The sequence below is a fragment of the Gossypium hirsutum genome, chromosome A05, assembly GCF_007990345.1.
Source record: "Gossypium hirsutum isolate 1008001.06 chromosome A05, Gossypium_hirsutum_v2.1, whole genome shotgun sequence".
Taxonomy (NCBI): domain Eukaryota; kingdom Viridiplantae; phylum Streptophyta; class Magnoliopsida; order Malvales; family Malvaceae; genus Gossypium; species Gossypium hirsutum.
The window spans coordinates 108,000,496-108,015,550 of record NC_053428.1 but is presented as its reverse complement, the minus strand read 5'-3'; the positions used below and the strand labels follow the sequence as shown (position 1 = coordinate 108,015,550).

At 33.0% G+C, this 15,055-nt stretch overlaps 1 protein-coding gene and 1 long non-coding RNA gene across 2 annotated transcripts; one reads left to right on the top strand and one right to left on the bottom strand.

Annotated features, from left to right (window-relative positions):
* Positions 1-3,861: 3,861 nt before the first annotated feature.
* On the top strand, positions 3,862-11,360 carry LOC107927541 (pleiotropic drug resistance protein 2). Its single transcript, XM_016858631.2, has 20 exons — positions 3,862-4,514; positions 4,629-4,749; positions 4,851-4,939; positions 5,063-5,147; positions 5,269-5,559; positions 5,670-5,760; positions 6,037-6,937; positions 7,055-7,215; positions 7,410-7,513; positions 7,608-7,767; positions 7,852-7,986; positions 8,126-8,271; positions 8,393-8,725; positions 8,878-9,168; positions 9,249-9,332; positions 9,431-9,564; positions 9,647-9,874; positions 10,090-10,261; positions 10,351-10,605; positions 10,689-11,360. Exons 1-20 carry the CDS (start codon positions 4,102-4,104, stop codon positions 10,956-10,958), a joined length of 4,464 nt encoding a protein of 1,487 aa, XP_016714120.2. The 5' UTR covers positions 3,862-4,101; the 3' UTR covers positions 10,959-11,360.
* On the bottom strand, positions 11,248-12,195 carry LOC121229684 (uncharacterized). The gene is made up of 2 exons (XR_005927605.1): positions 11,767-12,195; positions 11,248-11,500 (listed from the first exon to the last, which is right to left on the bottom strand). It is a non-coding gene; the product is annotated as an uncharacterized lncRNA (long non-coding RNA).
* Positions 12,196-15,055: the final 2,860 nt, after the last annotated feature.

Genomic DNA, 15,055 nt, shown 5'->3' with positions numbered 1-15,055 from the left:
AAGCGATCCTTTCCTGAAGATATGCCAAGATTGTGGCATAGTAAGGCACTTCACCGTAGGTGGAACACCGCAACAGAATGGGGTGGCAGAGCGTATGAATCGAACGCTTGTGGAGAAAGTTCGATGTATGTTATCTAATGCTGGATTAGATAGAAAGTTTTGGACTGAGGCTGTGACGTACGCTCAACATCTCATCAATCATTTGCCATCATCTGCTATAAATGGCAAGACTCCTTTGGAGAAATGGTATGGAAAACCTGCTACTGATTATGACACCTTGCGCATTTTTGGTTCTATTGCATATTATCATGTGAAAGAATCAAAGTTAGATCCAAGAGCAAAGAAGGCTCTATTCATGGGCTTCAATGCTGGTGTTAAGGGATATCGTTTGTGGTGTCTAGAGGCAAAGAAGACGATAATCAGTAGGGATGTTACCTTTCATGAATCTGCCATGTTGAATAAGGTAAATCCAGAAGGAGTGAGTAGTACTTCGCAGCAGGTGGAGTGTACTCCGCAGCAGGTGGAGTTTGAGCAGAGTGTGGTAATTCCAGCAAAAGGTACCACTAGTGATTCTTCATTGGCAGATGCAGAGTCAGATGAGGAAGAGGTTTCTACCCAAGAACCTCAACAGCAATCAGAGCCAATTGCAGTCAGAAGGCAGAGACGAGAAATTCAGAAACCAGCTCGTTTCACTGACATGGTAGCTTATGCACTTCCAGTTGTTGATAATATTCCATCCACTTACACCAAAGCCATTCAGAGTTTAGAGAATAATAGATGGTTAGGTGCAATGGAAGAGGAAATGCAATCTCTAGAGAAAAACAAGACGTGGAAGCTGGCACAACTACCAAAAGGGAAGAAGGCGATTGGTTGCAAATTTGAAGACACTATTGAAGTTAGTGTTATGAGAAGATGTTCGAAGATGTGGAATATCGCCAAGGTGGAGATTTGTTGAATATTGGCAATATCCCACATTAGGAAAAGATAGAAATGGAGGGGGTTTGGTTTGTTATATATAGAACCCCTCCCCCTTTGGTTGTATCATCCCAAAATCTTCTCCTTTGTAATATTTCTAGAGGAAATATTAATTTGGTAGTGTCCGAGGACGTAAGCTAAATTGGCCGAACCTCGTTAAAACTCTGGTATTTTATTTCTTATTTGTTTGCTTTTATTTAATAGCTTTATGTTGGTTATATTTATTTAGTTATTATTGCTATAAATATCTAAGTGAGTTCTGTCTAGTTGTTGGGTTTTAAGCGGGACCATTGTGACCCCTCCAATTTAACTGGGAATTTTCTTAGTATAATTGTTGGCATAATAATTATCTAAATATTTCTGATAATATTGTTATTAATATTATCGTCGCTTCCGCAACAGTTATGTACTGCTACATTTACTTCAGTGAATAGAACAGAACCAGTGGAATAAATAACTCGTCATTTTGTTTAGTCATAAGAAGACACGAGATCAATTCAAAATACTTTTAAAATCATTTTCACAAGAGTTTTGCATCATCAATTAACTAGAAAGAAATAGTCAAGTCATGCATGGAGTTTATTGTAAATCAAATGTATGGATAAAACTGACATCTAAAATACTAAACCTGATCTAATGCTAGTGTTAGCAAAAATTTCATAAACCATTGTAGACATGAATGAAATTTACTTCAAAATTATACATTTCATGTTCACTAAAATCTTTCCACTTATAATTGCTCATCAATTGCTAAATGGAATAATATAAAATGCATAAAAAGTGAATACTATCAACCAAGATCATTCAAGAATTAAAAATTTGGTTGTAATTAAACTTGAAATTCTAAAATAGAATTAGCCCAAAAATCAATTAAAGCATTCCTCAAAATTTGTCACTAAAAGAACTTAAACAAATATGTTTGATGTGAAATCTTCTTTGATTGTTCGGTGTGAAAAAATCTTTATTTTATTAATATATGTAATAACTTTAATAATTGTTGATTAAGAGAATTTTAAACAATATCAAAGTTCAAATTGAAACCATCAAATAAACATATAAAACAACTAGTTTAATGATGATTATGAATTGGTGCAAGGTCACATATTATGCTAAACCTTAAGCCTTGATTAATAATGGTGATCGATAATATTATGGATTGTGATTTACAAATCTATCAATTTATAAAATTAAAATTAATTTATTATCATTCAGACATAATCATCAAGCAATTATCAAATAATATAAATTAAGAATAAAAAACATATTTTTTATGAACAAAAATTTAAGTAACATATAGGCATGTGATATGATAAGTAAATTTACCTCAATTTATTATCTTCTGTGAAAGTTTCAATAGCATACAACTGCAAGCAATTTATAAAATTTGACACATTATTTTTGACACAATCCTTAATATATAGAAATAGACCAAATTAAACAAAACCATCATAGTTAATCAAGAATTTAAAAAAATAATAATAAATAAAAACTTCCTACAAATTGTTGTATTATGTGTATAAAGCTTTAAATGTAAAATCATGGAAGGTAAGTCCAATCTTCAATACATAAGATATTTTTTTTTCTTCTGAGCATGCTTGTGTTGATAACATGTAATAAAATTAAAAGAAGAGATTAAGATAGAAAAAAAGATTCAACTTTTACTTGGATACAATAAACTTGTACATGTCATCTATTTATAGGACTTTAAATACCATAAGTTACAAAGCATTAAGGACCAATATTAAGGTACCCTATAAATAATTTAGGGATTACAAGATAATAAAAAAGTTACAAAATAGGTTAAATTTAAGGGGTTATAAACATATATTTATTAATGGATTTACAACAATACATACATTAAAATTATAATTAAATTAATTATTAAATTCGACTTGGCTTTGATTTTTTTTTATATTTGGGTAGTGCTTTTAGTTTATTTTTATTTTTTGAGTTAGGTACTTGGGCTACATTTATATTGAGTTGGATATTATTCAATAAAATTATTTTTGAATGTTTAAAAAAATTAACTAATTCAGTTATTTCAGTTTAAGTTATTAAAATCGAGATTGAACTGAATTAATCATTTAAATTAACATAATTAATCAAAAAAATTTATTTATTTAATATTATTAATTCGGTTTAATTTATTTAATCAATATTTTACACACCTTTAATATTTTAGGGAAGTATGTATGACAGTAACAACCAGAAACAATTAAATCAAAACATTTGAAAAAGAAAAGAATCCATCTTGAATTAACTTCTAAATCAGTCCAATAAATATTTAGAGAATGTAATTGCTGTTTAATGGTAGCCAAAATTTGGAATATTGTTTGGAATGATTGGTGAGGACATCAGATGTAGATTAGAATCTTCCTGAGATATATAAAATTAATTCTATTTTAATAAATATTTTATTAAATTTATTAAAATAATCATAAACATATATAACATTTTAAGTTATTTAGATACGGATATTATGTTAATGTTTACGTCATAAAATTTTAACTTAAATTACAAAAGTAACTAAAGTTAGGTCGATTGATTCTTAACATGATTGGTATGAATATTGTTATTAATATAAGAGGTCGTGAGTTTGAGTGCACTGAAATCATTCTCCTATTTATAAATTGAGAAAGAATGTGAGAAATCCGGAATATATATGAAAAACTTAGAAAAGTTGTTTTCTTGATAATATTTCTCTCTCTATATAATTTTATAATACCACACATTGTATTTAATATGGTAATCACACATATTAGGTTTTGTTTTTTTTATCAATACTGAATAATGCTATTGTTTCTTATGGGCCGTCGAAGATTCCTTTAAAGAAACATCCTATGTATATATATATATATATGAAAATAGTAGATAATATTGTAAGAGTTGGAAGTTGACAAAAGTGAGGATAATTTGATGAACTTGTTTCAACTTTCTTCAAACTCTGGAATACCCTTTTCTGTCACTACAACACTCTCTTTGTAAACCATCTTCACCTACATAAACCATGCCCACACCCACTCACTTTCCATCATCATTCACTCCAAACCTAAGCTGCCCTCCCTTCTGTCTTTCATATGCTTCTTGTTTTGATAGTGTTGCAGTAAAAAGAGGCTAGCATTGGGAATGGCATCAGCACTGGCTGGAGATGATCTTGCGAGGTCGATGAGCAACCGGTCAATGAGCAAGAGGTCAATGAGCCGGAGGATGAGTTTGGCCCCGTCGGGAAGCCAACGAGGCTGGGCTTCAGCTAGTATAAGGGAGGCATGGAATAGCCAAACCGATGTGTTCCAAAAAAGTGGCAGGGAAGAAGATGAGGAAGAGCTGAAATGGGCGGCCATTGAAAGGCTGCCTACATATGATCGTCTCAGGAAAGGGATGCTGAAGCATGTTTTGGAAGAAGGGAAAGTTGGATATGAACAAGTTGATATCGATAACCTTGACGTGCAAGACAAGAAGAATCTTATGGAAAGTGTGCTAAGGGTTGTTGAAGAGGATAATGAGAGGTTTCTTCTTAGGCTCAGGGAGAGAACCGACAGGTGCCTACTTTCTATACATACATGCATACCATCCTCCTTTTCTTTTCGGGATTTACGTTCTTGTTTTCAGTAACTTTAATTAAATATGTAACCTTAATCTTTTTTATTGAAAAGGGTGGGAATTGATGTTCCAAAGATTGAAGTTCGGTTCGAGCATTTATCCATTGAAGGGGATGCTTATCTTGGAACCAGAGCCCTTCCAACTTTGCTGAATTCAACCTTGAACACAATTGAGGTGATTTCTCTTGGATAATCTTTTTTTTTTCTTTTTGGAAGAAATATTATATATACATATATATTAAGTGCTCAGTTTTGGTTTGCATTTTGATAAAATAGGGAGTTCTTGGATTAATCAAGCTTTTCCCTTCCAAGAAAAGAGAGGTCAATATACTCCGAGATGTCAGTGGAATAGTGAAACCATCAAGGTATTACTTTCATTTCCGAGGATTATCAATTAATAGTTCATGACTCTCTAAGAATGAAGTTTCTATTAACTTCAATTTTCCTGGAAATTTTTAAAACTCATTTTCTTCATCTTATACAAATAGGATGACACTGCTTTTAGGACCTCCAGGGTCTGGAAAAACTACATTGCTGCAGGCACTTGCTGGGAAGACCGACACCGATTTAAGGGTCTGTATAATCAAATTATGTAGTTTATTATTATTATTATTATTATTATTATTATTATTAATAACATGACTTGAAACGTTTGGTTAAGTTTACTGATGAACAATGTTCAATCCTTGAATAGGTATCAGGAAAAATTACTTATTGTGGTCATGAATTTCATGAATTCATCCCTCAAAGGACAAGTGCTTATATAAGTCAACATGACCTTCACCATGGTGAGATGACAGTTAGGGAGACACTGGATTTCTCAGGACGGTGCTTGGGGGTTGGAACTCGATATGAACTCTTGGCAGAGTTGTCAAGGAGGGAGAAACAAGCAGGCATCAAACCAGATCCTGAAATTGATGCATTCATGAAAGCTACTGCAATGGTTGGCCAAAAGACTAGTCTTGGAACTGATTATGTGCTCAAGGTTTGGTCATTGTTGCCTCCATATCTCTTTCTGGTTTTATTCTTTAGATTTCCTGTTCAGCAGTAGTCTCATTTCTCACGCTTGGCTTTTTAACTGTGATGTGGTTATAGATTCTTGGACTGGATATCTGTTCTGATATCATGGTGGGTGATGATATGAGAAGGGGCATATCTGGTGGACAGAAGAAACGTGTAACTACAGGTAAACTAGTTATAGAAAAGAAGTGAACAGACTTGGAACCGGGGCTTAACCCTAGTTGGTTCATGTAGCCATCCTTAAAGGGAGGCATTCACTATGTCTGAGATTCAAGTCTCAGCATTTGCAACCTCCTCCAGTAAAGCAATTTTAAGTACACCATGACATCAACCATGTTTTGACTTCGTGTTTCCTCATCATTTGAAGCGTTTAATCGATTGGAAAGTTTACCATTTAACTTTTTAAGAACAACCTAAAAAGAGCTAGTTATGCAATATGCAGGTGAAATGTTGGTTGGACCTGCAAAAGCTCTTTTCATGGATGAGATTTCAACCGGTCTTGATAGTTCTACAACTTTTCAGATTGTAAAGTTTATGAAGCAGATGGTTCATATCATGGATGTAACTATGATTATTTCTCTTCTGCAACCTGCACCAGAAACCTATGACCTTTTCGATGACATTATCTTGCTTTCTGAGGGTAAGATAGTGTACCAAGGACCAAGAGAGAATGTTCTTGAATTCTTTGAAAGTGTGGGATTCAAATGTCCAGAAAGGAAAGGAGTGGCAGATTTCTTACAAGAAGTGACTTCCAAAAAGGACCAACAGCAGTATTGGTGTAGAAAGGACGAACCTTATCGACATATATCTGTACCAGAGTTCGTGGAGCATTTCAACTCTTTCCACATTGGTCAAAAGCTTGATGATGAACTTAGAGTTCCATATGATAAGTCTAAAACTCATCCAGCAGCTTTGGTGAAAGAAAGATATGGAATCTCAAACTGGGAACTTTTCAAGGCTTGTTTTGCAAGAGAGTGGCTATTGATGAAGCGTAACTCTTTCGTATACATATTCAAGACCACCCAAATTACCATTATGTCTGTCATTGCTTTCACAGTGTTTTTCAGGACAAAAATGAAAGCTGGTCTAATTGAAAATGGTGTGAAATTTTATGGTGCACTGTTCTTCAGTCTCATTAATGTAATGTTTAACGGGATGGCTGAGCTTGCACTAACCATATTTAGGCTTCCAGTATTCTTCAAACAAAGGGATTTCATGTTTTATCCAGCATGGGCCTTTGCCTTGCCAATTTGGGTCCTTAGAATTCCCCTTTCTTTACTAGAGTCAGGGATATGGATCATCCTAACTTATTACACTATTGGTTTTGCTCCAGGTGCCAGTAGGTATGAGAAAGAACATATACTTCTACACTTGATTGCATTTAGCCATTTTTTCCTCCTCTGAGTTTCCTTAGTCTATAACTGTATGCAATAACATGTCCTTATTGTATAATGTTTTAGGTTTTTCCGTCAATTCCTAGCGTTCTTTGGCATTCACCAGATGGCACTGTCTCTCTTCCGCTTCATCGCTGCAGTTGGAAGAACACAAGTTGTAGCAAACACACTTGGTACCTTTACCCTGCTGGTGGTTTTTGTCCTTGGTGGATTTGTTGTCGCTAAAAGTAACTAACTGATTTTTGTCTATACATTGATTACATTTTTCTTTTCTAGTTGAAATGTACCGTCTTTGAACATATCTGGTCCAATACAATTGTTTATGGTTCCATGAATGGTAATGACATAAATGGATGCTTAGGTTCCTCATCATTATTGTTATTTATCACTCTCAGGCAACTTCTCTAATCTCTTTCTGCAGATGACATCAAGTCATGGATGATTTGGGGCTATTACATCTCTCCGATGTCATATGGACAAAATGCCATTGTCATCAATGAATTTCTTGACAAAAGATGGAGTATTGTAAGATCTCTTAAGAATAGGCAGATAACTCTTAATTATCATACAAAATGTTCCTCAGATTATCTTGATATTTTCCTTGCTTTTGATATTGCAGCCTATGCCATTTAATCAATCCATCTCAGTAGGGAAGGCTCTTCTCCAATCCAGAGGCATGTATACAGAAGAGTTCTGGTATTGGATTTGTGTTGCAGCACTCCTTGGATTTTCTCTGCTTTTTAATCTCTTGTTTATTGTCGCATTAACATATTTGAATCGTAAGCTACTGAACTCATGCTAATGTCCATTCTGATTAGCAAAGAACAATCTGATTTTGAAAGAAAATTGAAAATGAAATGCAGCTCTGGGAGATTCCAAATCTGTTATTTTGGATGAGGGTGATGAGAATAAGAACAAGAAGCAATCATCTTCCGACGGGCAGCATAATTTGAAATCCATAGAAATGAGTTCACCATCAGCTGCTTCAATCTTTGAAGGTTTGACTTGTTTTAACTTGATACTTGAGCCAATTGCGTATGAAAAATACAATTGTTGGATCATCCTAGCATGTCAATAGCACTCGAGCTTACAAGTTAAAATCGTACATGTCTTTTTCTTGTGCTGAAATGCTTGCAGGATTGGATATGGCAATGAAGAATACTCTTGACAACTCAATTCTTAGCGCTTCAGACCAAGCATCTACAAAGAAAGGAATGGTGTTACCTTTCCAACCCTTGTCACTTGCATTTGATCATGTCAGTTACTTCGTTGACATGCCTGCTGTGAGTCACTTCTCCTTATTTCTACTTACTCTCAGCAATTTCACCTTAAAATGAAAAGAATATATATATAGATTTCATTCAAAAGAAGAAAATAGTTATTTTTCATTGATATCAACTTCAGGAAATGAAAGGCCAAGGAATTGAAGAGACTCGTCTTCAATTACTGCGAGATGTAAGTGGTGCTTTTAGACCTGGTGTCTTAACAGCATTAGTTGGGGTTAGTGGAGCAGGAAAGACCACCTTGATGGATGTGCTAGCAGGAAGAAAAACCGGTGGGTATATTGAAGGAAGTATCAGCATTTCTGGATATCCGAAGAACCAAGAAACTTTTGCTCGGGTTAGCGGTTATTGTGAACAAAATGATATCCATTCCCCACATGTTACTGTCTATGAATCGCTTGTGTACTCTGCTTGGCTTCGTCTTGCAAAGGAGGTTAACGCAGAAACACGAAAGGCAAGTTTTCTTTCTATACTCATCATGAAATGTGTACAATCTTTTAATCTTTTCTGTTCTTATATGTCAACTGAAAGGATATTCTATGTGTAGATGAAGTTTAAAGTTGAAATTTACCAAGTTCATCTTTCTATTTGATAATTGTGCAACAGATGTTTGTTGAAGAAGTAATGGATCTGGTAGAGCTTAATCCTCTCAAGAATTCTCTAGTTGGCCTTCCCGGAGTTGATGGCCTGTCAACTGAACAACGAAAAAGGCTCACAATAGCTGTAGAGTTGGTTGCGAATCCATCGATCATCTTCATGGATGAACCAACATCAGGCCTTGATGCTAGAGCAGCAGCCATCGTAATGCGAACTGTGAGAAATACAGTGGATACAGGGAGAACTGTGGTTTGCACAATTCACCAACCAAGCATAGACATATTTGAAGCTTTCGACGAGGTATTTGTTGGAAATTTTCCTTCATTTGTTTTTATAATTCCAATGCACTTGCTTAAGAGACTTCCGTTTTTTGTTTGCAGCTATTCTTGATGAAGAGAGGAGGGCAAGTCATTTATGCTGGACCACTTGGTTGCCATTCTCACAAACTTGTAGAATACTTTGAAGTGAGAATCTTTTCTCTCACACACCTCATATATGATGAAAATGGTGTTTGAACTCTTCGAGGCCTTTGTCACAACTTATGTTTAATAAATTTGTGCAGGCCGTGCCAGGAGTTCCTAAGATCCAAGAAGGCTACAATCCTGCAACATGGATGTTGGAAATCAGTTCCACTGCTGTTGAGGCTCAGCTTGACGTCGATTTTGCTGAAATTTATGCCATTTCTGAACTTTATAGGTAACTAAATTGAAACGACTATCCTTTTCTGCCTGTATCTTCCTCCACATTTTCCTCTCAACTGAGGTCTGTCATTTACTAGGAAAAATGAGGAACTTATCAAAGATCTATGCACCCCAGTGCCTGGAACTAAGGACCTTCACTTCCCAACTACATACTCTCAAGACTTCTTTACTCAATGCAAAGCCTGCTTTTGGAAGCAGTACCACTCATATTGGAGGAATCCCCAATACAACGCCATCCGATTCTTCATGACCTTTTTTGTTGGTATCATATTTGGAGTAATTTTCTGGGACAAAGGAAATAAGATGTAAGTCCAAAAGTTTATTATTATGGTAATTAACAAACTACAGTTTAACACTAGAAAAATACTAACAGATAATGAGGATATTCTCTCCTTACACAGTATTTTGAAAATGACCTTTGACTAAACTTTGCCATCAAAGAACTCATCTCTGACTATTGTTATGTATTACCTTATTGAATTTCTTTTTATGATAATTTTGCAAACTGTTAATTGAACAGACACAAGCAGCAAGATCTGATGAATCTGCTGGGAGCAATGTACTCTGCGGTCCTTTTCCTCGGAGCCACCAACACTTCGGCAGTGCAATCCGTTGTAGCAATCGAAAGAACAGTCTTCTATCGTGAAAGGGCAGCAGGAATGTATTCACCATTGCCTTATGCATTTGCTCAGGTAAAAAAAGAAGCTGAAATCATAGTGTAGATTCCTCAAATACACAATAAGTAGCTGATATAAACTACATATTGTGTTATATGTTGCAGGTGGCAATTGAGGCAATATATGTTTCAATACAAACATTGGTATACAGTATACTACTTTACACAATGATAGGATTCCAAATGGAAGTTGGAAGGTTTTTCATGTTCTACTTCTTCATATTGATGTGCTTCATGTATTTCACACTCTATGGGATGATGCTTGTAGCTCTTACTCCTAACCATCAATTTGCTGCCATTATCATGTCCTTTTTCCTAAGCTTTTGGAACCTCTTCTCTGGTTTCCTCATCCCTAGGACGGTACGTGTTCAAACATGGAAACAATCATTTAAGCGCTATATAAACAAAATATATCTCAACCCCATGATTGAAAATGCATGCAGGAAATTCCAATATGGTGGAGGTGGTACTACTGGGCATCTCCAGTTGCATGGACAATCTATGGGCTAGTCACATCCCAAGTCGGTGACAAATCAGACATGGTTGTAACAACTGGAGAAATTCCAATAGCAATAAAAGATTTCCTCGAGAAAAGCCTAGGGTTTGACTATAGCTTCCTTCCAGCAGTTGTTGCAGCCCATATTGGTTGGGTTCTTCTCTTCTTGTTTGTGTTTGCCTATGGTATCAAGTTCCTTAACTTCCAAAGGAGATGAGAAGATGCCACTACTTTATTTTATTTTCAATAAATGTGCCAAGAGGGAATTTAATGTCTCTTGTTTTTGCATTTTTTATACAAAATTGTGTGTATCTTTTAACGGTTGGGGTACTCATAATTTGCAATCAAGTCCATTCATCTATTATTATTAACATCTATATGTGTTGTTGATTTCTTCAATAATAATTTTTAATGTAATGTGATTTTAAATATTATATTTTTAACTACAGCAGTAAATAGTATTTTTTATTTAAATTATTGAATATAATTAAAATATACCGTACTAATTTATCAATTCAAATATTATTGTTGGACCTAATTTTTTGTCCGGCCCAAAACTTATTAAAACCCAAATACAAAACAAAGCACAAGCCCACATAAAACCTAGCCCAAATACCAATAAAACAAAAAAATGAAAACACTAGCAGCTAACATCCTCAACCGCCGCAACAGTGGAGGTTCCCAAGCACCGCACGTCGCGCGTCCCTCCGCGTCGTGCGCCCCTCTACTAGGCCACATCAGAGACGTGCTCGACTGAACCTACAAACAAGCAAGAAATTGTTGTAAAAAAAAGGCTATAAAAGCCTTCGAAAACATTGTAAAAGGATTTTTTTTTTGCTCATTATATAAGTACACTAGCAGAAATTATAGAGAAATCGGAAGTAAATCAAAAATCTGGTTTAAGGTTTGAAAGGTGATTTTTCATTCTTCCTGTAACTTTTTTTTGATTCGTATTTCTTTTTTTTTTTCTTTTTTGTTTTGTTTATAGACTGATTTTAAGTAAAAAGAAAGAAAGGAGGGCTTACCTGGTCTTGATCCGTGAACCGACGGTGGGGTAGAGGTGCATGGCACCGCAAGCTAGGTTGAATTCCTAGCAAAAATGGAGAGGGAGCAGGGAAGAAGAAGCATTCTGCTTTTTAAAAAATGGCAAATGCTATTCAATAGCTTTTAATGGCAGGGGCCCACGCGTTTTGCCCTTAAAGGGTCAATTTGCGTACTAAATCCCTGTGCATTTTCTTGCTGCCCAAATCTGCTTCACTTTTGTTTTTGAATTTCGCCCAGCAATTTTGTGCAGCTTTTAATTTGGTCCATATTAAATGCTGGGTTCAGGAATTTAGGTAAATTATATTTTTAAGCCCCTTGTTTCACACGCGCTCTAATGTTGTTCTCTCTTCCCCTTTTATTTATGTTTTACCCTAGAACTCCCGTTTTGATTCCAATTAAGCCTTTTTTTTTTTATCTCAAACACTTTTATCACAAAATTAATTTTTTTGGTATTATTATTATTAACCTATTATTACTATTTTTTTTACTATCATTTTTTAGCTATTTTCCTATTATTTATTATATTATTTTTATTATATTATTTTTTATACTTATTATATCATTTTTATTATTTTTTTATATTTATTTTCATTTAATTTAATCAATTTGAGTTATGTTTCACATTATTATATTATTTATTTATTTATATATTTGTTGTATGCTTAGTATATGTATATATATTTAAAGTAAAACTAATTATTTTATGTAAATTGTCATTATATTTATTACATTGTTTGTTATATTATTTTTGTTTTTACTAATAATCATTTTTTTGTACTATTTATTTTTAATTTTTTTTTATATTTTATTAAAAGTTAATAATTTTAAATATAGTTTATTATACGTATTATATTTTATTTATCATTTTTTTTACCGTTTACTACTATTATTTTACTATTATTATTTATAATTTTTATATGTATATATTTTCCGCTAAAGTTTTTTAATATTATTATTAATAGACCTACTATATTATTTATATTATTTTTATATACCATAGTTTTTTTATCGAATATTTTTATACTAAATTATTATTATTTATTATTTTTCACTTTCACTATTTTAGCATTGTTATTTTAACTTTACTATTATCACTATATATATACATCATCATTCGACATATTATTTTCACTTCTATTATGCATTTTCGTATCGTTAATATCTTTATTGCTATGTTTGTTATGATATTATATTTATTACTATTGTTATAGTTATTGTTGATTTTCCTTATATTTACTATATTCTGGGTATTAATATATATACTGTCAAGTTTATTATTATATTGCTATTTTCATATTGCATGTTATCATTTTTTTGTTAAGTTTCAACCACCCCAAATTCATTTTTATTCAAAGATTATCCTCGATTGTTTTCAAAATAAAGACAATATTCGATATTTAGGATCCTCGGGGGGATTGTACTCTAACTTACTGGGTTCCAATTTTCCTCGTTGAACCTAAATAATTGAGTACCCTTCTTAAATCTAATTGTATGAGGTTCAATTAAAAACCTATTCTTGAAATTCGGGACGTTGCACCCTAACTTACTGGGTGTGGCATCGCGTCATATTGAGGATAGTGATTTCCAAAATCAAGGCAACCTTCGGTATTTGGGAGTTCTGAGAGATTGAGCTCTAACTTACTGAGTTCTAATTTTTTATGAGTCCTGGAGGACCAAATATCCTTCTCTTGAACCTTCATACATGAATTTTAAAAATCGAAAACCAACTTAGTCGCGAAGGTCTGAAATGTTAAACCCTATCTTACTGGATATGGCATTTTCCCCCTTCGAGATGAGTAGGCCTTTACATTTTACCCAATTTATTCCGTTTTTCTTTTAAATAAAAGGATCGTACTCTAAAGTCTTTTCAAATTTTGACACCAAGACATTAACTAATCAAATAGGTGCCAATTTTTGGGCGTTACGAGGGTGCTAATCCTTCCTCGTACGTAACCGAATCCCGAGCCCATTTTCTCAAACTTAGCAGACCAAAAAAAATTATTGTTTTAATAGGCCCAAATGTTTTGTTAAAACGATCATTTTTAGGGTGGCCCAATCACACCTCAAAAAGGATTGGTGGCGACTCTATATTTTTAAAGTCGATCCACGTTTTTCAAAACTTAAAAATGGTTTCGACAATTATAATAGAAAATTTTCAAATAATAATTAAAATAATTTTAACATATTCAACATACAATATAGTTTTACTTTATATAATTAATACAAAGTAACATTATTTAAAACAATAGCGGATTAAAATAATTAATTCTAATATATTAATTAAGTAATAATTAAGATGCATAAAATACATCAATAAAATTAGCCAACCTTTTTATAAATCAAAATTTTTTAACTAATAATTGTAATTTGAATTATAATGATCGCAACTTCTGTTTTACTTTTAACTTTTTTTATTTTATTTTATAACGTGAATTTAGTAATATGACGAAAAATAAAATGTATTCTCGTCAGCTGAAAAGTAATTGAGAATAATTAAACATCCTTACATCCTTAAATACTTTTTATTTACGTGAGGTAATTGAGAATGGTAATATTTTGTATCTCTTAATCTCCAATCACGCATGTTAATTTTAACCTCGTCACTTTAAATTTTGAACATTCTTTAAATTGTGGTGGTTTATTAAAATTCTTCCCCAAGTAAGTCTATTAGGATTGTCTAATTAGTTTTGGATTGGAGTTTAGGTTTAAATGTTAACCCTACTTGTCATTCTTTTTTCATGTGTTAGCTATATAATTATAAACAAAAAAGGTATAAAAATTGAGAAAAATGTTGAAAGCAAAAGCATATCAAACAAGTCAACTGATAATAAGACTTTAATATCAAGTTTGTAATTGACACCAAATCTAATCCTTCATTGCCCTCTATTTTTAAAAAAAAAAAACATATCAGATTGATTAAATCTTAGCTCGATTAACATTGACATTATTATCAGTGTAAGAGGACGCGGATTCGAGTGTACTAAAGTGTATTAGTCTCCTATTTAAGGGTTGTAAAGAAATTATGAGTAGTTCTAAACATTGTGTCAAAAAACACAGATATAATAAAAACCTATAATAAAATTAATGTTAAAAAAAAAACATATCAAACATTAGTATCATATTTATTACACCATTTTTGCATTAATTAAACAGATAACATTATAGCAGCAAAGAGTGACGTACAAAATAGGACTTCTTTCCTTACACAAACAATTACTTTTTAATGTAATGATAGCTTTATTTTTTTTTTTAAGAAAGTAATGAACCTAG